General features: G+C 42.5%; 1 protein-coding gene across 2 annotated transcripts in view; it reads right to left on the bottom strand.

Moving 5' to 3' along the window:
* Positions 1-3,324: 3,324 nt before the first annotated feature.
* The window catches only part of LOC143163383 (cytosolic phospholipase A2 beta-like), a 57,538-nt gene continuing 36,116 nt past the window's right edge, over positions 3,325-24,746 (bottom strand). For both annotated transcript variants that reach the window (XM_076344649.1, XM_076344648.1), the window contains exons 8-21: positions 23,940-24,003; positions 23,383-23,510; positions 23,150-23,260; positions 22,054-22,091; positions 21,022-21,157; positions 19,893-20,029; positions 19,410-19,632; positions 18,690-18,807; positions 17,473-17,610; positions 16,178-16,282; positions 15,367-15,552; positions 12,164-12,330; positions 11,435-11,621; positions 3,325-8,066 (exon numbers count right to left, since the gene is read on the bottom strand). In XM_076344649.1, coding sequence (XP_076200764.1) covers positions 7,822-8,066; positions 11,435-11,621; positions 12,164-12,330; positions 15,367-15,552; positions 16,178-16,282; positions 17,473-17,610; positions 18,690-18,807; positions 19,410-19,632; positions 19,893-20,029; positions 21,022-21,157; positions 22,054-22,091; positions 23,150-23,260; positions 23,383-23,510; positions 23,940-24,003 — 1,983 coding nt within the window. In that variant the 3' untranslated portion in view covers positions 3,325-7,821. The remainder of the gene's footprint in view (positions 8,067-11,434; positions 11,622-12,163; positions 12,331-15,366; positions 15,553-16,177; positions 16,283-17,472; positions 17,611-18,689; positions 18,808-19,409; positions 19,633-19,892; positions 20,030-21,021; positions 21,158-22,053; positions 22,092-23,149; positions 23,261-23,382; positions 23,511-23,939; positions 24,004-24,746) is intronic.

Here is a 24,746-nt window from a genome sequence, read left to right as displayed (position 1 = left end):
GAAACCAAGCAAAGCACAGTGACGATGGTACCAGAACTGACCTCAACATGAAACAATCCAACACCACATACCATCACCATCTTTCCTGCCCTGGAAGATTATTACAACAGATGGAGCCCGAAGTCATGGACTAAATGAACTCACTGAACATTTTAAAGGGATGGCCCATAGACTAAGGGAATGATATCTGTGTGTGTATATATATATACATATATATATATACATAAATTTATATATATATATATATAAAAAACAGGAAAAGGGGTGGTGATTAATGGAAATGTACTGGAAAATGTGGGACTTGAGCATGACATAGATGGTATAGAATAAGGGGTGGATACTGTCCTGGTTGCGGCAGGGATAGAGTTAATTTCCTTCCTAGTAGCCGGTACAGTGCAGTGTTTTGGATTGAGGGTGAGAACAATGTTGATAACGCACCGATGTTTTAGTTGTGGCTAAGTAGTGCTTACACTAGTCAAGGACTTTTCAGCTTCCCATGCTCTGCCGACTGAGAAGGCTGGAGGTGCACAAGAAGCTGGGAGGGGGCACAGCCAGGACAGCTGACCCAAACTGGCCAAAGGGACATTCCATACCATGTGACGTCATGCTCAGTACATAAACTGGGGAAAGCTGGCCGGGGGGGGCCGCTGCTCGGGGACTGGCTGGGCATCAGTCGGCGGGTGGTGAGCAATTGCACTGTGCATCACTTGCTTTGTTTATTATTATTATTATTATTATTATTATTATTATTATTTATATTATTATTATTGTATTTCAATTATTAAACTGTTTTTATCTCAATCCACGAGTTTTTCTCACTTGTGCTCTTCCAATTCTCTCCCCCATCCCACCGGGGGGAGGGGAGGAGGGAGGGAGCGAGGGGCTGTGTGGTGCTCAGTTGCCGACTGAGGTTAAACCACGACAGATACTTAATTCTCTCCTTCTACCTCCTGCAAATAATTCTTTTACCTTTAGGAACTGCTTTATATCCCATGAATGTGGATTATATTTTCTGTTAACAATGTCATTACCATTATTAAAGCTGCTCCTTCCATATACCCATGTCTCTTTTAAGGTTCTGTCTGGATTTGTCACACTGCAATATACACTGGTAGGTAGTTTATCATTACATACAGTTACAGTTTTATGCTACTTGTAGTACTCGTATCAATTAATTACTTGTGAATGCTTGAAGCAGAAAGCTAAAATCCTTGCCCAAGGTATCTTGTTGCCTGAATAGAATATATTGCCATTAGCATTAAGAGACCTGGTCACATAGGATGATACCTAAACTCTTCCATGGCAGGACTATAATACAGAGCTGCATGCCTTTCTGGGAGGGAGGGCTCTTGCCTACTTCCTCTCTCCTCTGGTACCGAACAGTAAATTGTTCTAAGGCTTTAGGAAAACCCTTGCATCCTTAAATATGAGGCATTGTAGAGGTGCAATGAGTTAAATGTTTACTACACATTTCCAGCAGGGAAATCCTGGCTAGATATAAATGACTGCTCCAGCCCTGGGTTCCCACAAAAAGAAAATTCATGGTAACTGTTGTTCTGGGAGGGTGAAAGCCAGGAGACGCAGATTTTGCTCTTTCAAGGACTCTGAGCAAGCGGAATGAAGAAACTCATGAAGATGCCAAGCAACCAAGTCTCCCCCTGTAACCCAAAACAAAACCCTATCTAATATAATTCAATGTTCATGAATATCACGTTTTTCCCCAGAACATCTTTAAATGCCTCAAGCTTTCCTACTTCCCAAGGGAAGATCTGCAAGCACAGCAGCGAGCTCTGCTGACCACCCCGATGCCCTAATTCCTGCCCAAGCCCAGCCCATGCATGTCCCTGGAGGACTTCCACCTGGCACAGGTCAGTCCTGGGGCACGTTACCAGCATTAGTCACTGCACAGCACAGCATCCAAACAAATTAAAAATGCTAATAGGGACAATTTAGCAGGATTGTTTGTACACTGTAGGTTAGATAGGTTTGGGTGTTTTTGGGAAGTGGAGGTTTTGACCTGAAATGCCTGTCATTCTTTCCTTCCCTTTTGCCACCACAAAACCAATTTGTCTATACACCAGGGCTGCTCAACGTCATTTTTCTCTTAAGAGGTCCTATCTGAACGGCGCATTAGCAGCATGCTATACCTGGAAATTTTTAGCAGCTGTGGACAGCCTCCTTTCTCTTCAAGAGGGAAAACAGTGTGGTTTTAGAAATGCAGCTCCTCCCTACGAGCAGAGGTGCAACAGCCAGTGCTCTTCCAGGGAGAAGTCCAAACCTGGAAGAAAAGCATTTGGCACAGGGCTGCTGGTGGCTTTGTGTTTTCTTTTACTGTGCCTCAGCCTGGATATGTGAGAGGATTCAGCTGGGATTCTCATCTTCATGTACTTTAAATCCTTATGCCTAAGAGGTATAATAATATAGGAAAGTGGCAGGCATGCAATAAAGCTGGGCGTGCATTTTTGTCCAGAGACCAAACACTCTCACGTCTGGAGGTCCACCCCCTGCAATGGGCCCGTAGAGAGCAAGTTTCAGCTCTGATTCTGAATTCACTTTTTTCACCAGTCAGGATGAAGCAGAGCAGATCCAAAAGGGAAAGGAGGAGACTCCTGGTGCACCTCAAAATAACATGCCGATGAGACTTTCACCTGAGACCCAGACTCAAGTCCTGCCATGCCAGACTTAGCCCAGGCTCCTGAGGCTAACGAAGGAATGATCAGATGAACCCTCCAGCATGGTGTGGGGCCTGTTTAGCCCTTTGTTTGCTTAAATACCTATCTGCTGGTGCAAGCATTTAGACTTTAGGCTCCACTTATTAAGGCATGGTGCAATCATGAGGAAAAATATCTTTTTTTTTCCCTACTTGTTTCTGTTTCTGCACCAAAGAAAAGTTACCTAGCATGAAGCTGGGGAGAAATGGCATTTTTTTTCACCCAGGACAGTGTAGTGGCTGAGGGCTCTTCCCTGACAGATGGAAGCTAAAGCTTCAAGTCCTTTACTCCTCTGACAAGGACTTCAGCCTCGGTCCTTTTTTAGCCAGTCTGAAGCATGACTCTTGCTCTTTGCTTGCAGTCTTCTCCTCTGCATTGACTAATTTTCCAGTGGGAGGGAAGGAGAGTGCATAACACCAGGTTTATGTAAATACTTTATGGGTACATGCAACATCTAGAGTTTAAATTTGTGTTCAGACTGATTCAGATCAGTCACTCGCATCCAACAAGGTCATCTAATAATTATATTTTGTTTGGCTAGTCCAGCTCTCTCATCTGCTGTACCTCTGCTGGAGCCGCTGCCTGTCACAAAAAATACAGCAAATGAAAGTAATGGGAAACTGGTGCATTCTCCTTTATTGCTGATCATTTTTAACTGCTTTTACAAAAAAATAAAAACTTTATTTTTTTTTAAACTTAGGTATTTTAAACTCACCATTTAATTGATAACAGCAAAGTTCAGTGAAAGGCGGACTTCTGTACACATTTCAATCAAATCACCAAGAGGCACAATAAAGCTGTACCTTGGCTGTGGCTCAGTACAGCTGCCTTCCTACCCTGCCTTGTGCCGTTCCACTGAAGAGGGTTTTACCACAAGAGGTAGATTTTGTTCCACTTTTTTCCAGGCTCTCAATGCCTTTGTAAACCAGAACATCTTCTCTCTGATTTTTCCACACAATCTTAAAACCAGTAAATGCCCTACAAAGTGCTCAGCAGGCATCTAGCATAAGTAGTAGCACTACTGGGAAAAAATGTAGTCTTGTGTTTAAGCGCATAAAGACTTTCATGGGTCTGGTGCTCTTTGCAATATTTATTTTTAATTAATGTATTATTAAATGGTTAAAAGACACAAGCAAGCAATTTCTATAAAGAGCAGCTAACGGTTAGAAGAACAAACTTTTGTTTCCTTTGTGTTTGGCAGCAGATAGCAAGCTCTGTATTTGGCGGGGGGGGGGGTGTCCAGCAAAATGTTCATCTGAGAGCAGTGATCTGGGGTGCATTTCGAATGAGGTTTTTGCGCACGTGCATTCATCTTCAGTGGTTAAGCAAACATAACGCCAGAACAGCAAGGCCCGGTTTATAAGCATGCCATGTGCCTTTTCACAGATGACTTTTTATGGTGAGATGCCAAGAGACAGCTTTCTCCTCGCAGTGCCTGCTTTGCTTTTCATGCGCTCTACTCAAACAGCCATTTGACAGCATGTGGCACAAGGCCAGGCAAGACTGGGGACAAGGAACAAACATACAACCTTTGGGAAACAAACACACGACATTTCAGTGGCCCATTCCCTTAGACTCCATGTACACCCTAAAGGAAACAAGGCCCAAGGAGCAGACCCGAGCGCAGGTCACTGATCAGCCGTACATCACTGCAACGATGCTCTATAGTTTTGTGGGTTTCGGGCTGTACAAATTAGCATGCTCTGAACCAGAGCTCAGGTGTGCTTTGGGGGACAGCATATGCCAGCCACCACTTCCCAACAAGCTGCATGGATAAGACTGTGCCAGGTGTGGGTCCCTCCACCCTGCAGAGTCCTCCAGCAACCTCACAAATGCCCTCCAGGTTCTCCTGCCACACTGTCAGGTCAGCAACATACTCCCTCAATGTCATGCTACAAAAACAAAAAAACAACCAAAACAAAAAAACAAAACACCCTGATGGGCAATACAGCCCTCACATAATTTCAGGCTCTGAAATGCAAAAATATATTTAAAAAACCATTATCACTTAAGGCTACAAGGGTACCACATGGGGCCCCAAGGAGATCAAGGGGCACATGCTTGTCTGTGCCTCTAGGCTGCAAGATTAAACAGCAGTTCCCGGCCCTACTTTAAGTGTTGGCACAACCTTGGGTGACAGTTCTCCTGGCAAAGGGAGAGCCACACCACCTTCCCACCTCCTTCCCTGCCCATGGCTACCTCCCTCACTCTATAACAGGGTTTAACAGTCCCTCAGAAAAGTTAATCTCCACTGACTGTAGGTTACCTGAAAACCCTGTGGGTTTTTTTGGCTCTTTCACATTTTAGTGGGCATTTCTGTTTGCATTAGCAGCACTACAAATGCACAAAACACACCCCAGTTATCGGTCTGTGGAGCATTTAGAGAGACCCGATTTTCTCAGTGTGGCTGAGCTGCCTCACTGCTAGGCATGTGCTGCCAACGTTCACGAGAGTTACGGATCACTCACTGTAGCCCATGAACAAAACAGGGATATCTTTTTGCAGCAGCAGAACATAAAAATTAGGTAGCTGAGGTAAAACAGTGTTCCTCTTTACAATATGGATGATACATAAATGAAAGGCAATTACATAACATCATTGATGGTCTTGTTATGGATGAATCTGCTGTATCTCAGTGGGGGCTGCCCTGAATCTCTGTTCCTGAAGGCCAAGTCTTTCAGATTCAGTTAGATACTGGTTTAGTGTCACAAGAAATCCCAGTCTGTTGTGGAGAACACCAGTGTCCCTGACTGAACTGAGTCTTTTAACCACTGCAGCAAAGATGCTATCAGTTGCTATTATTGGGACTCCCCACAAGCTGGTCAGCTCCCAGCCCTCTCCTGCAGCTCAGCCCTTTGCACCTCCTGTGTAAGAGCATAATGCTGGAAGACACAAGCAATAATTTGACACCCCAAGCACACCAACACAGTGAGGGTATGGAGACAGGCAGCACGACAGCATCACTCCCTCCTTGTCCATCCTTTCTGCTCCTGCTGCCTGGCCGAGGCGAGCAGGGAGTCAAACACTTGGCTGGCTGTGGGGCCAAGCGCTGGAGCCCCGGTGAATCAGCGTGCACCAGGCCACAGTACGTGGGAGCACGCACCCTCTTCACAGTCATGCTGGAATCAGTTTTTGTTCTGTGCAAGTGGGTTATAGGAAAGGGTTTCTTTATAGGACCAGCCAGAGAAGCATGAAAACACTGCACACCCTGAGCATGTGTGTGCACACAGCCACATGTGCTTGTATGTGCATATACCTGCACCACGGCATACTGTGCCAGGACATGCTGCTCTCCTACACGAAGGTAACAGATCCTGCTGGTAGGACTCTCTCTTCTGAGAAAGCCCCCTGCTGCCATCTCAGCTTTCAACTCAAAATGGCTCTTTATTTTTTTCTTGCAGCTGGTATCCAATTAGTTCTTATCTTCTCATGGTCTGAATTCAGTTGTAGAGTTGCGTTCCAGCTGTTAAGACTCCTCAGGTTTTGCATGGTATGCCTTAGCTCAGTAAATAAGCATTGCACAAGGAATATTGTTGAGGCTTATTCATTGCCATTGCTTGCAGCAGAAGCAGCATTTAGCAGATGCAGGGTTCAGGCAATGAAGCCTTTTGTAAGTGCGCTCCCTGAGTTTGATTACTGTCTGCATGTACCGAAAAGGCAGACCCCTGTTTCTCTTTCTTTGTCTAATTTTGGATTTCAAGTAAAACTAATTCTAGATATCAAGTAAATTTCCAACACGGAAGAAATGTGTAAGATTTTCCTTGAAGGTCCCGATGAATATGCTGTGTTTGGATTAAATAAGCCAGAAGCAGGTCCAAATGCTTCAGTGCTAGGAAGTCTGGAAACTTCTCTGACTTCTGTGGAGCTCTGTTTCGTATTTCTCAGCATCCTTCTCTACCGTCTTTTTAATATAGTGGAGGGCTATAAAGATGTTCCATGCTCCTAGTTCAAGGCAAAGTCTCTCACTGCACTCCAAAGCAAATGAAAACCAGACATCAATTTTCCAAATATTTTCCTCCAGCAAGGAGGTGTGATAAAGAATTTCCTTTTTTTATTTGTGCTCTATTTTAGCGTAGCACCTATTAAAAATGCCTTGCCTATTATGTTAGGGATAGAAGACTGTAAAGGGAAAAAATCTTCTGGGTGTGAAAATACAATGGCTATGCACTCTGTTAGTGAGTTATGTTATCCTACACTCAGTTTACATACATAAGGAGCACCAGCTTATGTCTCGGTCATGATTATTAAATTAAATGTACTTGAGTCTATGGTAATTATTCCCCTCAGGTTGCTGGTATCAAAAGCTTGTTTCAGGCTCTTGACATTTTAATGCATAAAGGCACTACCCAATATAAATCAAACTCATGCCTTATGCAGAATTTTTCCTCCAGCCAACACTCAAAAGAACCGTACTCGCTCTCTGCAGCTCATGTCCTCTCTCCTTGAAATGTAACTGCCCCCCTCGTGGCAGTCTGGAGCAGTGGTTCTGTGCCAAACTCTTGCAGGGGAATGGAAAAAAGGAATAATTTCTAAATCAGCAAGGGGAATCGGCCAGACAGAATGCAATTGTCCACGTTGCAGTTTGGCCGTTGTTCACAGATATATATGACTCTTTGGCCTGACTTCAAAGCTGACCCCACCAATTCAGTGCAAATTCTAGTTTCTCAGCCTGTCTGAAAATCTGGACATTACTGAATGCAAATGGCCAGGACTTGGTTTGTAACAAAGCATTGAAAAGACACTGACAATGGGCTCAGGAATGAGGGGACAGGCACATACGAAGAACTATCACTATCACCACCACCATATTCTATAACATTGGGGAGATCCTGGAAGGTCTCTGCTAACCAGGACCCTAATTTCTTAACAAGTACGACCACAGTGTGAGGCTCTTGTGGTCTGAAAACTTGGGGGAAGGAGATTAAATAAGCCCTTTTGAAAGCTAGGAACTTGAAAAAGGCAAGATGAGAAATGTACAGGTTTCCTGAGTTTCCTGCAAATAATGAACACTGTGATGTGTTGCAACGTGACTGTGACGTTATAATATGACTGTGATGTGTTGTAATGTGACTGTTGTAGCCTTCAGTGGGGAACAGTGCAAAAACCCAGCCTAGGGGTATCCAGCTCCAGAGTGACTGGGGAGATTCCCAGTCCTGCCACTTCTCCTCCGTTCTACGGCACTCCGGATTGCCTGGAGGAGCAGGTCTTTGTTATTGAGGATGTTGTATTTGCTCAGGTTCACAAGTTTGTCAAAATTTTCGGAGGAGTAGATTAGCCTAATGAGGTAATAGGGTGAGCAGTTGTTCTCCAGATTTACTTTGCCTTCTTCCATCTCTGAGAGACAGCGCTTTACCCCTGCAGAGAAAGACAAAAGCCACCACAATGAGCTGAATCTGGAGCACAAAACACATAGTGTTGGAGGGGACTGATCTGCTTGGCAGAACCTGCTGTTAAAAACAGCCTCCAGGAAAGATTGCACCCCCCCACAGCTTCAAAGAGACATTCCTGGTCAGCTTTCCCAGCCGCTCCTCCTTCCCCCTCTGCTAAAGCTCAGACCTGGAAATCCCTCAGCAGGGCTGGCAGGAATCATTACCTTCCCCTTCGTCTTGCCCCTGCAGACAGTCATTCCTGGACAGCGTACCCCTGGGTCCACATCCTTTCTTAAACTCTATAAGTCTGACTCTCCAACAAGCCACACACCTGGAACACCTTTCAAAATCCATGATCTGACCTCAGTTAGCGGTGACGAGAGTGTATCTGCCAGCTAGAGCAAGTGGACAACCTAGTACATACAAGGAGGCCTTGTGATGCTAACCACGCAGGATTGCCTGTTGCAGAGTGCGGAGGTGCAGAGGGAACAGAGCACCCCACATCAGCCTCTCATCCTTCAACTCCTTCAACTCAGGCTTGGGTTAACCCCACCTCTTGGAGTTGCCAACATCCATCCTCCCTGTTAGGTCAATCTCTTTGCTTAAAAGGACACCCTAATTACCTCCACCAGGGACTTCAGCAGCCTCATATTTATGCTTCTACAGAATGTTGAGAGTTACATTTTTTCTCTTTTTTTTTACCTATCTCCTTGCAGTCTGAACCAAATATGCCCAAACCACAAAGGTATTGTGAGATGACTGTCAGTGGGGCTACAAACAGACTGCTGAGATATTCCTTATGATGTCTACCAGAAGCGCATGAAAATGACATGAATTTTGCTTGAGACAGCAGGTTTTTGTCTAACCTAGTGGTTTCTGGGCAGTGTGATCTCAGGGTGCTGGGCACAGGCTGTCACTAGAAGTGGTTGTACTAAAAATGTCCAAGTTTTGCTTCACTGATCCTCCCAATATTCAGAGAGCCATATTATCTGTGCTATCCACATCCAGATACAGCTGCATCTGCCTCAAGCACACAAAAGCACAGTCTATAGTTTTATTATAAATGGGCACTTCACAAGCTGATTCTCTTTTCTAGAATTTAAATAGTTAAAAGCAAGAAAAATAAGTACCCACATTCCACAAGGTGTCTCTCAGCCATCTAGAAATGAAAAGCTCCACTGTTAAACTTGAAATCCACGCAAGCAGGTTGCCAAGGACCCTCCTCCCCCAACCACCCACATCAGTTGCTGGCTGTCAGCTTGACTGATGAATCACCGGTTGCTCAGAGACATGCAGGTGAGCGTCACAGCTCACGAATTTGGGCCTGGAGCACTGAGAAGCTGCAGCAGCTGTTTTGCTCTGCATAATCTCATCCATCTTTCATTCAGAGAGACTCTAAAACACTCACCTGTTTTACCTGCTAGCCACTGCTCAATGGCCATATCTCAGTGCACATTGCCATTTGGACCATCTCCAGCCTCCACCTAACAAGCCTAGTTCCCTCTATTCGGTATCTCCTCTGTTCATCCATAGTTTCCAAACGTGATTTTATTGGTGTATCTCTTACTGCACATATTCTCTGAGCATTGGTGAACGTCATAGCAGAAAATGAGCTTTACTTAACCTGTTTTGTTGCTGTTCATAACCTTCCCCAAATGTTCCCTCAGAGACATCCATTTTGCTGTGGTCCCAGCACCACAATATAATTTTGGGTAAAGCTGGAAGAAGGGTGAATGCTCTGTCTGCTGTGTTGAGCAGTAGTGAGGGAGAGCAGAAGTTCCCCAAAGCCTGATAACTCAAAAGGTGGTGTGTGAGATACTTCAGGGTTCATTGCTGTAAGCTCCAGCACGGAGGAAGGTCTCAGGTTAAGGAAGTCAGACAGCAGAAGCACCAACAAGATACCGCCTGTCTGATTTTTGCAGAGTATCCCACAAGCTGTTGGAAAAACCTAGTCTATACTGAGGCTCTCATGTTCTTACATGGCCTTTGCTGCTTCATGCCTGTATTCAAAGACAACACCTGAGGGCAGACCCCCACTGCCCAGGGCCTGCTGGGCCTCCACGCAGAACCAACCAAATTGCGTATGTCCCCATAGCGAAGCCATGTCTGTTGTTGAATTCCCTGGAGAAAGGGAGGAAGGATATGAGCTGTGTTACCTGGGAAACTTAGGGTCTTGCTGTCTGTTAATCATGTGCACAGGGCTGCCAAACTCATGTGCAAAGCTCTTTAGCAAGTACAGGACAAGGCCCTTCTCTGTGAGCTAATACAGGCTTGTGTACACCACAGACTAATACAGCTTTTCTGGCAGCTCTTTCTATTCACTGCCTTTTAGTAAAGGAAGTAACCTCCTTCTCCCACAATGCTCATACCAACACCATATAATGGCTAGGCCAAGGTAGAACGATCAGTATCTTTTGTGCTTCCTACCCTTAAATCAACTAAACATTGCATCCCCTCCACCTCCTACTATTTATTTTTCTGAACATGTTCACAACAGAATTACTTGACCCAGCTGTTAGCAGCCATGTGCCCATTCCTTCTGCTCTGACTTTTGGGCCACAAACATCATTCTTATTATTGCTGGAGAGACTTGCTAATTCTCTCCATCTAGATGGTGGTTGGCACAAAGGCATGAGCATGTGGAAGAAGCAACCAGTGCCCAGCCTGCTTGCTTCCTGCTAGGTCTTAAATTGATAGGGGGAAGATGAGGGAAGAAGCAGTTGGCAGATGTTCTCTGTCTCTTCTAGATCGGAATTCTGGCCCTACCTTTTCCCCAACATCTTACCATTACAAATGCTGTCTTCTCCAGTATGCCTTGCAGTGTGAGTTGTGGCTTAAAGCCTCGTTCTGTCCTGTGTCTTACTCAACATCACTGAGTCTGCTGTGGTTTGCTAACCTGCCTCTTGAGCAGTACGTGGAGGCTAATCAGTAGAGACAGGGACTTGCCTCAACTACCTCTGTCGCATCATGGTTTACTGGATGAGAGATACAGTTTCACTCTGTATATGGGAAACATAATCCCGATTTTGGTGAGAAGATTAACATGACTAGGTTAACAGGAGAAGAGTTGACACCTCCTTCTCCTCTCATGGAGAGGAAACGCGTGTACTTTGAGCTGAATGCAGTAACCTAAACCTGGCCTGACAGATGAGTGGGCATGCTCATTCATAGCCTAATGGAAGAGGCAAATATATGTGTATGATTGTGATGGGTAGGAGACAGGATGGTCTCACTCACACAAAGGCTGTGCCCTTGCTTAAAATTATTGCTACAAAGGACAAATAAGATCCATGCTGTGGAAAGACAAATGGCCCGAACTCAACTAGAAAGTATAGTTTCGTTGACTGAACTTACCAGGCTCCTTGAATTCCTTAAAGGTGTCATTCACCAGGGGGAAATGGATTACTATGGGTGCTCTGGGGTCCTCTGCATCCGAAAACACGTAACATTCCTTTGGGTTCTTCTCTTCTTCTTTACTTAGCTCCACTTTGGGGAATGGGATTTTTTGTATCTTGCAATATTTGTATGTCATCTCTAATTGCTGTGGAAACAGAATGTCATTGCCTTAAAGCTTACACTAAGACAAAAATCAGGTTTACTGAAGTATCATAGAAATACTATGGCAACTTAATTCAGTCCCTAGAATCACTCTGCAATGAATGTGTAATCCAAAGTAGCCACAGTATAACCCTACTTTCTGCCACCACTCACCACAAGTCAGAAGATGCTTCTTATCACCCTATAATGTTTTTTACAGCTAGAGGGAATGACCAAAAGCCACACTTAGAATTTGTCATGAGGACAGACCAGGAGAGATCAAGGTCATGTCTCCAGCAACCAATTGTTACTGCAATTCCCTGAGGATCCTAGGAAGTGTATGCTGCAATCCACTACAGAGAAAAGAGCCTAACAGTTTCTATAGTTCTGGTCTTGAAGGAAGTTTCTTTCCTCCTCCAAGACATGGTGACTGGTTTGCTCTTGAGTATATGATCAAGACTTAGACAGCCACTTACTTAAAAGTTTTAATAACACAAGAAGAGTTTTACCAGAGCTGCAAGGAGCAGAGCATGTTAATCTTCTCACCTTGAACACATTCCCCAAACCATAATCAAGTGAGATAATGACATCTACATTCCTCTCTGGCTTGAAAAGTGCTGCACCACTGGTGTTGATGAAATAGCCAACATCTATCAGGCAAAGGTATTTCTGCAGTGGTGTCAGATTGTTAGGGAAAGAGTCCAGCACAGTGTCTGAAAAACATTTTGAATATAGTTAGTGATGCATTGGTAGGGAAGGAGGAGTCAGTAATTCTGTCTGTGCTACATGATAAGGGCAGCCCCTTGGTTGCCCTTAAGACCAGGCTCACCTCCCTCCATAATGCGAGCCCACAAACGTGGCCTCAGGAGCACGCCCTCCAAACTGCACGTCTGAGCACATCTGTCCTGTTACCACACTCCCCCAGACACACTCACAAATGCAGGCCGTGAGGCAGCCAGGCAGAGGACAGGTGAGACACAGACTCCACTGGCCTCACAGCTGCTCTGGGGAGTGATTTTTCACAGAATACAGACTTTAGCCGATTTTTTTTTCCCCTAAACTGGGAAAAATGCAAACAACAAAAACAATTTCACGGTGTAGCAACAAATCTAACATCACTGCACTTTTGCATTGCTCTTTTTTTTGCTTTTGCATTCTCAGGATTAGCCTCCTCTCCCAGGGTGAAAAATCTGACTTCAACCTGCTTTCAGTGATCTCTTACATAAATTATCTTAGCCATGCTGCAAAAAATTAGCACCTCATGCACACAGCATCCCCTACCAACAGCTTAAAATATTGCTTGAATTAATTAAACCTCACATTAACGCCAAAAGGAGCCAAAAGGGGATTATACCAACTGGCAAGTTGAGATCTAAAGCCAGTTTCTGATAGCTAGACTCTTATTTCTCTGCTGGCAAACCCACCAGGCTGCCCTGAAGACAGCAAGTCCGCTATTGTTCCCTTGGTACCGTTTCGAGTCCCATGGAATAAGAAACATTTTGCTATGGCTTTAAATATCAAAATAGTGGTTTAAGAGTGTTCCTCAAGTCCACAAAATGAGGTACCAAAGCCCAGAGCAGACCCCTTGAGCCTTAAATCATTTGTGCTTAGGTATTTTAAGAAACTGTTGATCACAGAAATACTGCAGGTAAGCTCCAGCATTTCATTTCTTTCAATTTCTCTGCCTCCTTGGCCTCATTCTGTAGTGTTGATTTAAACCTTGCAGAATAACTCTAGCTTGTTCCATAGCCTGGAATGTTTGACAGCAGCTTGAAGTAATAACTCATATTTTTTCCATTCCCTCACTGTCAGGTCTTTACAAAATTATTTGCTTATTTTAGCATTCATGGCTGCTGGGAATTCACAGATTCTGCTGTAATGAGAGACATTTGCTTACAGTCCCTCACAGAAGAAACAGAGTGTACTTTTTAGTTTTATCTGGCCTGGTGAATATTTTTAGTTGAAATTCCATTACCCCCATTTTCTTATCATGGAGGTGGAACCGTGCAGCAGTTATTCATGGCTGGATATGTGAATTAGAAGTAGGCATTTCCTTGGGAGAGTCTCTTCTTCCATCCCACACTCAAAAAGGGACTTTAAAGAAGTCCTGCCTCAGGAATTCCCTTGAAAGCATGAACCCTACTGTAAATGCACTACAGTAATTCCAGGCTATGAGTTCTCAACTTTCTCACCATGAAAATTAGGCTTTTCACATGGCATGTAAAGTCTTGTTTTAATGTGTCAGATAACCTGAGCTGCAGGGAAGCCTTTAAAACACAGCTATATTCTGGAGACTTCACCCACGAGCCTATCATTTCTGCTCACAGAGCTCGCATCTCCTCTTGCTCCCATAGATAGATCCATTTTAGCTTGGTCTCATGCAGGCAGCCAAAAGAGGATAAAAAATCTGCTAGTTTTTCCCACTCCAGACTTTCAGTTTCCCTTTTCCCACTCCAGACTTCATGCTTTCCAGTTATTTTATTTTATTTGTAGAATATCTACCCTGAGCTAGTCTTTAGTGTCCCTATGCTCGCTTCCTCTAAATCATCCTTGAAATCTGCTTCTACCCATTTGCCTTTACAAAATTGCTAGTCAGCAAATGTACGGAAAATGATTTTTTTTTAACATTTACTGACTGACAATTTCATCCTTCATCCACCTTCTTAAGCTACTCGCTTGCTCCTTCTCTCGCCCACCTTTCTTATGCTACTTGTTTTCTCCTTCTCTCACTTGTTTTCTTAGAGCAGACTTTTTTAGGACACAGACTTTTTGCTTACTGAACATTTTGAAAGCACTTAGCACACTGTGGGCTCTGCTTTAATCCACAAAAAACTCCGCCATCTCTTGCCATTGTCTCAGCAAACCATGTAGCAATGGCAGCCAGGGACAAAAAGTGTTGTAACTTGCATGAAACGGGAGAGAAAACACAAGTTGCCAAAGAGGAGGCAGAGAACACATGTTTTGTTGCTGAAGTGAGATTAACCTTAATAATGTAGGGTCCTCCCACACTGCTACCTGCTCATGGAATAAATGAGGATGCTGGGATTACAGGAAGGTTTGTGATGCACAAAACCTCAGCTCCATCATGTTGCTATCATTTCACAGATTGTTTCATAGATTTTGAGGTAAAACTATTATGACTGTTTACTTTGCCTGCCTGCAGAGCACAGGCCATAGAAAATTGCTGTTCAATTTATACATCAAGTCTACGCATTCTGTTTGTTTAATATATACAGTCTAAACCTATGTGGCTTTAACCTTCTGTTGTTGGATCTTGGTATTTCTATTCCTGAAGGGTTAAAGAGAGGTCTCTCGATGGATAAATCATCAGGCAGAAATACCACACGTATGGGGAACCACATGCTTGCAGCCAGTCCTTTCCTTCATCTGATCCACATAATAATCTGCTATTTTACACTTCTGGTGTTACCGTTGTTTCTTGACCTTAAAAGATTCTACCCTTTCTGAATCTTTTGACTACTGTACCTATGCAGAGTGACAAAATTCCTGTAGAAGATCATGCTTTGACACAGATTACAGATATCTTCAGGAGGTGAAAGAGTGGCGCATGGACTAGTTCACTTTAACCTGTTACCCTAAAGAAACAGACACCATGAACATAGTTCCATCTCAGCAGATTTCCAAACCCTGAGAAAAGATCTCTAAATGTGAGATTTCCAAAGTCTAAAAAAAAAAAAAAAATCTGAGATGTTACCTGCACACTGCAGCTAACTCTTTGTTGCAGTTACCTTTCCATTCAATAAATTTTTTCTGATGGATATAATCCTTATGAAATTCTAAGCCTCTCAGGAAGTTATGAGACTTTCCCAGTAGTGGACGCTTGGTCATAATGTCCTGAAACATTTCATACAACTTCCCTGACAAACAAGACGGAGGCTCAATGATAGTGACATCATCCTCAGGGGAATGTTTTTCTGAAATAGAAAAGGAACTGTGAGAAAAAACATCAGCAATCTGTTCTGCCAGGCACCTTTACTGGCTAGCTGCCCTTGCTGTCTTCCTGTGGGTCCCTCCCCTCCCTGTTTCTTGCAGTCTGCTTGAAAACATATGCACATGACCAATCCCATTTAAACAAAGAGATATTTGGTTTTGTTTAAAGCAAGCACAGCTTTTGTCTTTTACTCTTTCAAATGACACACTGACTTTGTATTTTTGACTACAAGTAAAAGCCACCCTTCTCATTTGCAGTCATGGGAGGAGTCATTTAACACACCATAAGCAAATTTTAAATGAAAAACGTTTGTAACTAGCATGAAGTGTGCCTCTGAGTTAAAAATAAAATAAAATAAAATAAAATAAAATAAAATAAAATAAAATAAAATAAAATAAAATAAAATGAAAACACCACATAGTGATCATTCTGATACAGGTGAAAATCATGCTGGAAGATCCACAGTAAGGCAACACAACATGCAGCAATTTAGGGAGAACATGTGAGAGATTATTCACAAACAGTAGCAATAGTGTATCTTTCTTAATCCTCTCCTGAATAGGAAGCACTGTCTGGTCAAAAACAAATACTGTTTTTGAAACTCTTACCTATATCTACCATATCTTTGGCCCATCGTTCCCAGAATTCATTTGAATTTGAGGACCAGTACAAGCCATCCAGCAAATTCCTAGTAAAGATGTTTGTCCAAAGACCTGCAAGTCAAACCACATGGGAAAAATACTGCACCACCACATGTTAACCACTGACTATTACAAGTATCCATGCTACATACTATTGGCCCATGTGAACTAACCCTGTCATGACACAGCAGTAGGTCTCACAGAGTTCAAACATAATGGTGTCAGCACTTCAGTGCTTTTTCTCAAGAGATAACTACACAGAGACCATTCACTGCATAGTACAGAGTAACAAAATAAGAGGTATCAGTCACCCAAATGATGCTTTAGAGTGTTTACTGTGTACTTGTGAAAGAAAGCAGGCTTTGAAAGCATGGTGAAGCCATATAAGCATAAGGCCCTTCCTTAAACTGATTTATTCTTTACATTTATCTAAGACCCATTTTTTCCTTTCAGGCATGTTTTGTTTCTGTGGAGTTCAACAGGTCCAGGATCAAAATAGAATTGGCTCCGTATGTGACTCTGCTTTTGGAAAAGAAAGAACTATCCTTTGTCGTTAAGCCCAATGCCAGGTACTCACATGAGGAACAAATTCCAGCAGACTTCACAGTGAAAGAAATATGATTTTTGTCTCCACTGGACCCTTGTTTTTGGTATCAAAAGCTAAAATTCTGACAAGGATTTAAAATCTGCCTGGGGCAGAAGGATTCCTCTGACTAGCTGCTTTTCCCCTTTTCTTCGCCTTTCAAGGTAGAACAGCCAGTCAAAGCAGTTGTTGGAGGTTAAAAGGGCTTCCTTCATCCTTATGGGCAGGGAAGATTAGTGACACCATTCTCAACCCACAAAGCTCAGACGGTTGTCACCTTTGTGGGTTGTTCTAGATGAGTTATATTTTATTTTCAGCTCCTTCCAATTCTACCCCAGCAATGCGTTGTCTAGAAACATAGTTTGAAGTTGAAGAGTTGATGACTGGTCAGGGAAGAAAGGCTTATTATTTCCTCAACTTGCCTTCTCCACCTTCTTGTTTAGTTCAGAAAATGGGAAGGGGAACCATGCTGCAACTTTCCTAAATCTGCCCAGGTTAAAAGGGAGGACAGGAGGAAAGAAGGTTTACAAAGAGCAGAAGTGTACAAAAGGGGTAAAAGCCCATTGAACCAAGACCTAGAGCAGACCTGCTGGCAAGGAGTGTTGTACACAGACCTGTGGCTAGCTAGTACCATGCTTTCTACCATGTCGTGATTAACTATATTGCACTGCTAGGTCACCTTCCAGATAGCAGATCCGAGATTCTGGCAGCTTTTTCACTCGCCTTCCCATGAAGAACTCACTGTCAAAATATTCTGAACGAATGGAGGCTCCGTATTTTGGTATGGCCACCTCATAAGGAGAGAACTCCGCCCACTCTACAAAAGAATTGACACGTGGCACATTTACTGTAATAAAAATAAGAAAACAAAACCTTCCCTTGTGGATAAAGCTATCCACAAGCTCCATGGATCTTGCTTGTCTCAGCGGCTCTGTACATGTGTCATCATGTAGTATGTGTCATTATCATACATCAGTAGCTTTGTATTGCAAACTACACTGTCTAGTTCCATACAAACTGAGAGGTGATTTACATACAAAAATAACTATCTTGTTCACCTCAGAAAGAGTCTAACGTTAGCTTCAAAAGCTTAGATATATATTTCTATATAAAGATTCTGGGATCCCACTTGCCTCTCTAAATCAAGAGCATCAAACATACAACATGCAAGTGTGATCCGACCTGCAAGGAATGACTGGCATGAAACCTCTTCTAACCCGAACTTGTCAGTCTACATGATATAACAAAGCAGCCTGAAGACACATCAGCTCCAAATTGGAAAGTACCACAGTGTGGGCATGGCCATGCAGTTTCCTGACTCAAGCTGTCCTGTACAGGCATTGCAGTAGAACAGCAGCTATAAACCTAACCAAATGTAAGTACTGTTTTTTCTTTCCAATATCTGCTCATTTTAATACCTTTTGTTGAATGTAGTCTGTGTCCATTTAAAGGCTGCCATATCACACCCATCATAGCAATCATAGTCCACTCCATTTTCATACCCTCATCAGTGTAGTATTTAGGGAAGTGACAACTACATTTCACAGCACCTCTACAAACTAAGGAACCATCAAAGCCATTTTATAGGTATGGAACTGAGGCAGAAAAAGATCACATGATTTGCCCACACTCACTCACAATGTCTGTGGCAAAACTAGAACTTCAGCCCAGATCTTCAGAAATGCCCTGTTCATGCCTGAGGATGTTATCCAGCAGATCTGCTCTTTTAATCAACACCCAGCAGTTCGCAAAAAAGACAAACATTTTATTAAAAGGTGAATACTGAGTCAGGGCAAGCAACAGATGTATTCCCCTTTTATCCTCCACACACGCACCCTCCCTCCAAATTCTCTTTAGTCCCTACTCAGAGTCAGAAGAAACTCTAGGAATACTTACCTCTAAATTTGAAAGTACTGAACTTTTCCTCTTTCACATTGAGGACTGCATAGAAAGGCAATGGGTTTTGTCCATGCTCCAATGCCTTGCGCTGGTCTGTGAGTTTGTACTTTCTTGGCTAATCAAAGAGATAAAAAAATCACAGTAAACCTCTGGAAGAGCACAAGCCAAAAACACTGACACAATCTATCTGAGTACGAATAGATAACAGATGTTTTACAACCCAGAGGAATCTGTGTGTCACGTTTTCATAAGAGACCTCTTCCTTCATGTTCCTGCACTTTCCTTCCTGGTTGCCTTTTTGATACCTAGTAACCTCTTCATTAATATCTAAGTGCCTTGATTGCCTGCATCCCACAGATCTTTACTAAGGCTGAGACTAATGTTCACATGAGGACAGATTACTCTAGCTCTTAAGTGTCCAACTAGAAAACAGACTTTAAAAGACCTGACTTTTCAGCGGGGATTGCTCAGTTCTTTCTGAAAGTTTGCCTACTGAAGTTGCTAGCTGTTGGGCACCCTAATACGGAAGCACCTTCAAACCATTAGCTACCCTGGAAAATCCTGGCTACAAGATCCTCTGCCATTGTTTACAAATCACACTGGGATGCCTCAGTCACTTTGGATTTGTTCCACACATTACGTCATGCCCTTGAAGAGTAAAGCTCTAAAGAAAATGAGTGGATGTTTCCCAAATGTGTGGCAGGACTATGTACATACCTGTTCATGTAAGAACATTTCCTGAACAAGTGACCACAGAGTTGTAAAAGATGATACATGTCCTGCTTTTGCCCTTTCAGTGAGTTCCTTGTGATAATACTTCAGATGCTCTATAGACATAAGGTTGAGCTTGCATTTTGTCACTTGTTCTTTTACTGCCTTAAGTGGTTCCTCCAGAGTCTTCTGTGACCAGTCGGCATGCTCATACAGGTCTGCTAGGGTCCTAAAGAACAGAAATGTGAGAAAATAATCCATTTATTTGGATTTTGGAAAATTACTCTATTTACCCAACCCCTTTCATCAAAGAAGAGAATCAGCAAGCCTAAGCTGAAGTTATGATCGAGAGCCAACAGTAATAGCTTTACCAGGGAATTACGTTCACTTATTAACAATGTAGGACTTCGAAAGAGATGCATCTCTCTCACTGTGTGGAAATGTAGAGTCACAGTCATTCCAAATACAAATCTCATTTTCTATACGCACCATGTCGAGCCAGAAGCCCCGGTAAGATAAGTAACACAGTCCAACAGATTTAGCTTCTGAAGAGCTAAGAGGTGGCCAAACATAGCTGACATTGCTCTGAGGCCTCCGCCTGTTGCCATAACAGCTATTACTGGGACCTGTTCAAAACATAAGTATTATCTTCAAAAAGTTACTCACTTGCCTACTTGGAAAAGTCTAATTAAAGCTCTTATAATTTCCTCAGAAGACTTCATTAGAGGACAATGAAATTAAATCAACATTCAGCCAGTCTTTAGCAGTATCTTCTTTAAATTAACCTCCAGACACTCAGTGGGTTCTTTTAACCCCAAAGCTTGGATGAGTTTGAATATGCAGTGATTTTAACTTTCCTTCCTCCCCTTGTTCTTTATAACTGGAATTGCAATGATTAATAACAGATAATGATATGATTTTATTATAAATAACAACAATTGCAATAAATGTAATTAAGAATGGATTCAAAGAAGTCCTGAGCAGAGTTCAGAAAAAATATATTAAGCAAACAAAATGATTCTTTGGACAGCATCCATTCAGCAAATAAAATTCCATCAAGAAAATAAATGTTCACTTTAAAATTCACCCTGGATCTTGGCAACAAAACACACTTCAGCTGGAGCTTGTTATAAAATGTTCTTTCTCCACCCTAAAGAATTTTGACTTTTTGTGGAAAGTGTTGTGAAAATAAAAAAAAAAGGTAAGCCTAAAGAAGGAACATTACAATGATTTCATAAATATCTATGTGAGGTGAATTTCAAATACTCGTTTTCCTACTTGGTTTGGGTTGTCTGGCTAGGCTGTGTTTAACACAACGTACCAGCAGTGCCTCACATCTTGCTGACCCGCTGCACCACACTGCTGGAAACTCTGGCTTTGAAGAGTGGTATATTATGTCCTTGGGAATTTGACCCGTTGAAAAGAATGGAGGCATGAATAGCTGAGCTGAAATTTTAGATGAGTTTGGGCTATGCCACACTGAGAACTTCTGTTCTGCTGCCATTCAAATCAATGGGTTTGTCATCAACATGCAAAAACTACTAGAAATTTTGTGGGGAATTGTGCCAATCCTAATTCAATAGGCCCACACCCCATGCTTGGATTCCAACTCACAGACCTCGTGTCCATGTAGATCTCTTTCCAGATGAAGAACCCTTTTCAGGGCACTGGCAACCACTCTCTTCCTTTTTTGCAAGAATTCTTGCTCTTCTCGGCACAGATCGTACCCTAAGCGCACATCTAATTTTTCTGTGCTGAAACATAAATAAATCCAGAGGCACAGGATTGGTGTTTAAAATGTATATGGATCTATTTTCAGCAACTACTGAAAATCATAAAAAATCATGATTCACTGTTCAGTTTTAGAGACAGAAATGCAGCTTCCAGTTTCAAAGAAATCAAGTGCTTTGCTTCTATGTCTCTTTATTTTCTGATGTTTCAGTGTAAGTTTTACTGCCAGCTAAGGATAGCAAATATGAAAAAGAAAGGCTTCTTTGTGTCTTTCAGTAGCTTTGTAAGCTGAATCCTTTCTATTTCTGCTTCATATAATTTCTGAGCAAAGGGTGACTTGAACCTAACAAGGTCTTTCATGGGGATTTGTACCACAGACTTACACAGAAACAGTACAATGAAAAAGATATTCAAATAATTTTCGTTTATTTGTTGTCTGTCTCATTATTTTACAGTGTAACATTTCATCTTCCCTAGCTTGTGCTTCTTTCTATTGATATCACCAGAGCCACAAATCTGTTTTCTTAAGAATACTTGTGTGGTTTGAGTAATGTATGGACTCTGGATGTTTTGCTTATTTCAAATTCCCTTTTCCCTCTGCCTTCTTCCCGCTTCTGTGTCCCTTTTGAAGAAGCCTCCAATCTCAGCCTTTGGTTCTTTGACGCAAAGGACACTCAATGACTAAGTTCCTCACTGTTTGAAATTCTCGTGATTTTTTTTTTACATCTCGGTGTGACTCTTTGGCCCCAAGGACATTTAACTTTGATCTGTTGTGGTGACTCTTTAATGGTGACTTAACTATTGTTATATTTTGCCCCTAGTCTTGTGCATTCCTTCTATCTAAATAAAGGACACTCTGTTCTAGAATTCACAGTTCAAAGAGCAATAAAACCTTTAGAGGAAAAAACAGACCTCTTACCAATCATTTAGTTGGAGGTACAACTGCAGTGGCACATTCTGTAAACAAAGAAATGAGAGCAGGAACGTGAATGACTGGGAAAAAGAGAAGTTTTGAAATCCAGGTTTTTAGTGTCTCCTGGAATGCCCCACCACTACCACCCTGCATACCGTTTTTTGGAAAACTGTAGCGAGAAAGAGAAGGAAAGCAACTAAACACCAAACATATTCTACAGAGAAGCAAAAGAGGCAGGAGGAGTCAAAGTGGCTAGATGAACAGGCTGTGAAACAGGATTTCTTCTTCACTGTGAGTATACCTCCATGAACCATCCTAACCCCGCAGCATTATCACATTGCCACTCTCCTACTCTTGAGGATGAAGAACAGCAGCCAGACAAAGACAGTGATAGAAGAGGAAATGCAAGTCACCACATCCTTCCAAAAACCTACTGGAGGTAAAAGAGAGTCCAGACAGAGGGGTGGGGAATCACTAGTGGCAAAACAGGCATTCATTTTCCCTTCTCTTTATGGGAAAGGCTGCTGAGAAATTCTTCTCCTCCTATTTTTGCCTCTCATTTGCTGCAAGGTCTGGGAAAGGATGTCTGGCTATTGTTAACAGATTCATCCGGCCACACAGCAGCATTACTACTGCTTTTAAAGCAACTTAGAGTTGTATCTTTCTACCAGTTACCATCCTGACTGTACGCTTAGAAGAATGTGACAGAATTGTCCTCTGAGGGTAAGATTCAACTCACCTAACTTTAGCCATCTAAAATTTACATATATAGACTGAGCTAGCCAGCCAGGCTTGATAAAGAGCAGTGGGGCATCCCAAAGCCTTGCTAGGGGTATTGAATATTCTCCTTTAACTGTGTAAGGACAGCAGAGGCTGGTCTTAAATGCATCTAAAACTGGCCAGGATGAATTCCAATTTATTGATTTTATTGACAGAAAATTGATATTTCTCTGAAAAAACTAACCTTTTTCACAGAAAACATGTATTTGCACAAAATTCTCAGACTTACTAATTTATTTTTGTTTTAAATGTTATGGTGTTAAATACTGAGGGTTACTCTACACTTCCCTCCGAAAGATCACATAAATGGTGAAGCACTTACATGTCTTACAGGGAGGGTTACTTTCACTTTATGTCCAACAGGGAGAAATTTCAGTGGTACAGTTAAGGTGTCACTTAAATTGCTATTGTCATCTTCTTTATCAGAAACTTTCTACAGAGAACAAAAACCATGGTTTTTATTCACAGAATATAAACAATTCAGTTCTTTACTGTTTTGGTGACACTAGAAATAAACAAGCAGTATGAACAGTGGTATTGTATAGTGCCCATTACCTGCAGCCTGACTTTTAGAACTGGTTCCCAAGCCTTCACGCAATGGAAATAGAAAGCATCTGTGTCCTCTGTAGTTTTCTGTGTTCCTTCATGAGATGCAGGCACTGTCAGCACGAGATTTTTACCCTCTAGTGAAAACAGATTTGTTTAGAGAATAATACCGCTGTTCAGGCAAAATAGCTAACAAAGTTGGCAAACTTTCTGCTGGAGTCATTCTCTGTGGTAACTCCTCCGTAAGCTGCCATACTGGCAAGTCTCCTACAGCACAGGAACTGGTACTCCTGCCTTTACCCCATAGCTCGGAGTGCGCCCAGATTCAGCACTCTCTCATACTTCCACCAGCAAAGTTTACTGTGTCCAAACTTGAGAGCTTCAAGGAAAAGACACAGAGATCAGTTACAACTGGAGGCAGTTCAGGGACGTTCACTGCGTTACATTTTATTGTCTTTAGAACATTCCTAGTCGTGTCTGTATCCTAAAGTGCCTCCATCTGGGTCTGAATGACTATGATAGGGTTGGTTTGGTCATGTCCTCGCTTCACAGAGAAATTGGCATACCTTTCAAGTATTTCCTGCTTTCATTAATGTCCACTTGCACTTCTAAGCAGCAAACCTCACGGGACTGTAAAAGACAGGAGTGGAAAAGTGTGAAGATAGCAAATGCCATATCTGCAGCAAATAATGAAACATCATGCAGACAACCACTAGCTATAATATAGAGCCAACCAAACTGGTCTCAGTGCTGGAAGCAATCCAGCTGCACAAGAGTAAATTCAGAGCTTATTATCCCAGGACAGTAGCCCAGTTATGCTGCTTCAGAACTAGCTTGTCTATACAGTGGTGCATTGCCAGAGGTTGTTATACCCACTCAAGTTATCCCAAAATCAGGAAACTCTGTACAACACACTTGCCCAAACAGCTACACATATATCTGATAATTATTTAGGAAGGGTGGGGAAAAACACCTGATGATGAGTTTCTGTATATTGTGGCAGTGATTAGCCTACAAGGCATCTTCTTGATGGTCCTGATGTAGGGAGATCATGGATTTATTCCACCCTACCCTCCACCTGAGTCATTCCAGTTCACCTTTAATAACTCATGCCAGGACAGTTTTCCAAGCCATTTCAGGAACAACGCATGCCAATCATTACAGCTCTTATGCCTCGCACAGAAAATGAGGGGGAAAGAACAGAATACGTGTTACTTTGCCTCAGGGGTATTAAAGGCTAGCATCTGGAAATCACATGCAGGCTGGGAGAGGTTGGCATGAAGTACTTTGTACTCCTTAGCTGCTGGGCCAGCCCAAGGAGATAGGTAATGTACCACATGCTGACTAATACCAGAAGAGGACTTTATGTTTCA

This window comes from Aptenodytes patagonicus, chromosome 7 (genome assembly GCF_965638725.1).
Source record: "Aptenodytes patagonicus chromosome 7, bAptPat1.pri.cur, whole genome shotgun sequence".
Taxonomy (NCBI): Eukaryota; Metazoa; Chordata; class Aves; order Sphenisciformes; family Spheniscidae; genus Aptenodytes; species Aptenodytes patagonicus.
This window is presented reverse-complemented; position numbering and strand designations above follow the sequence as displayed.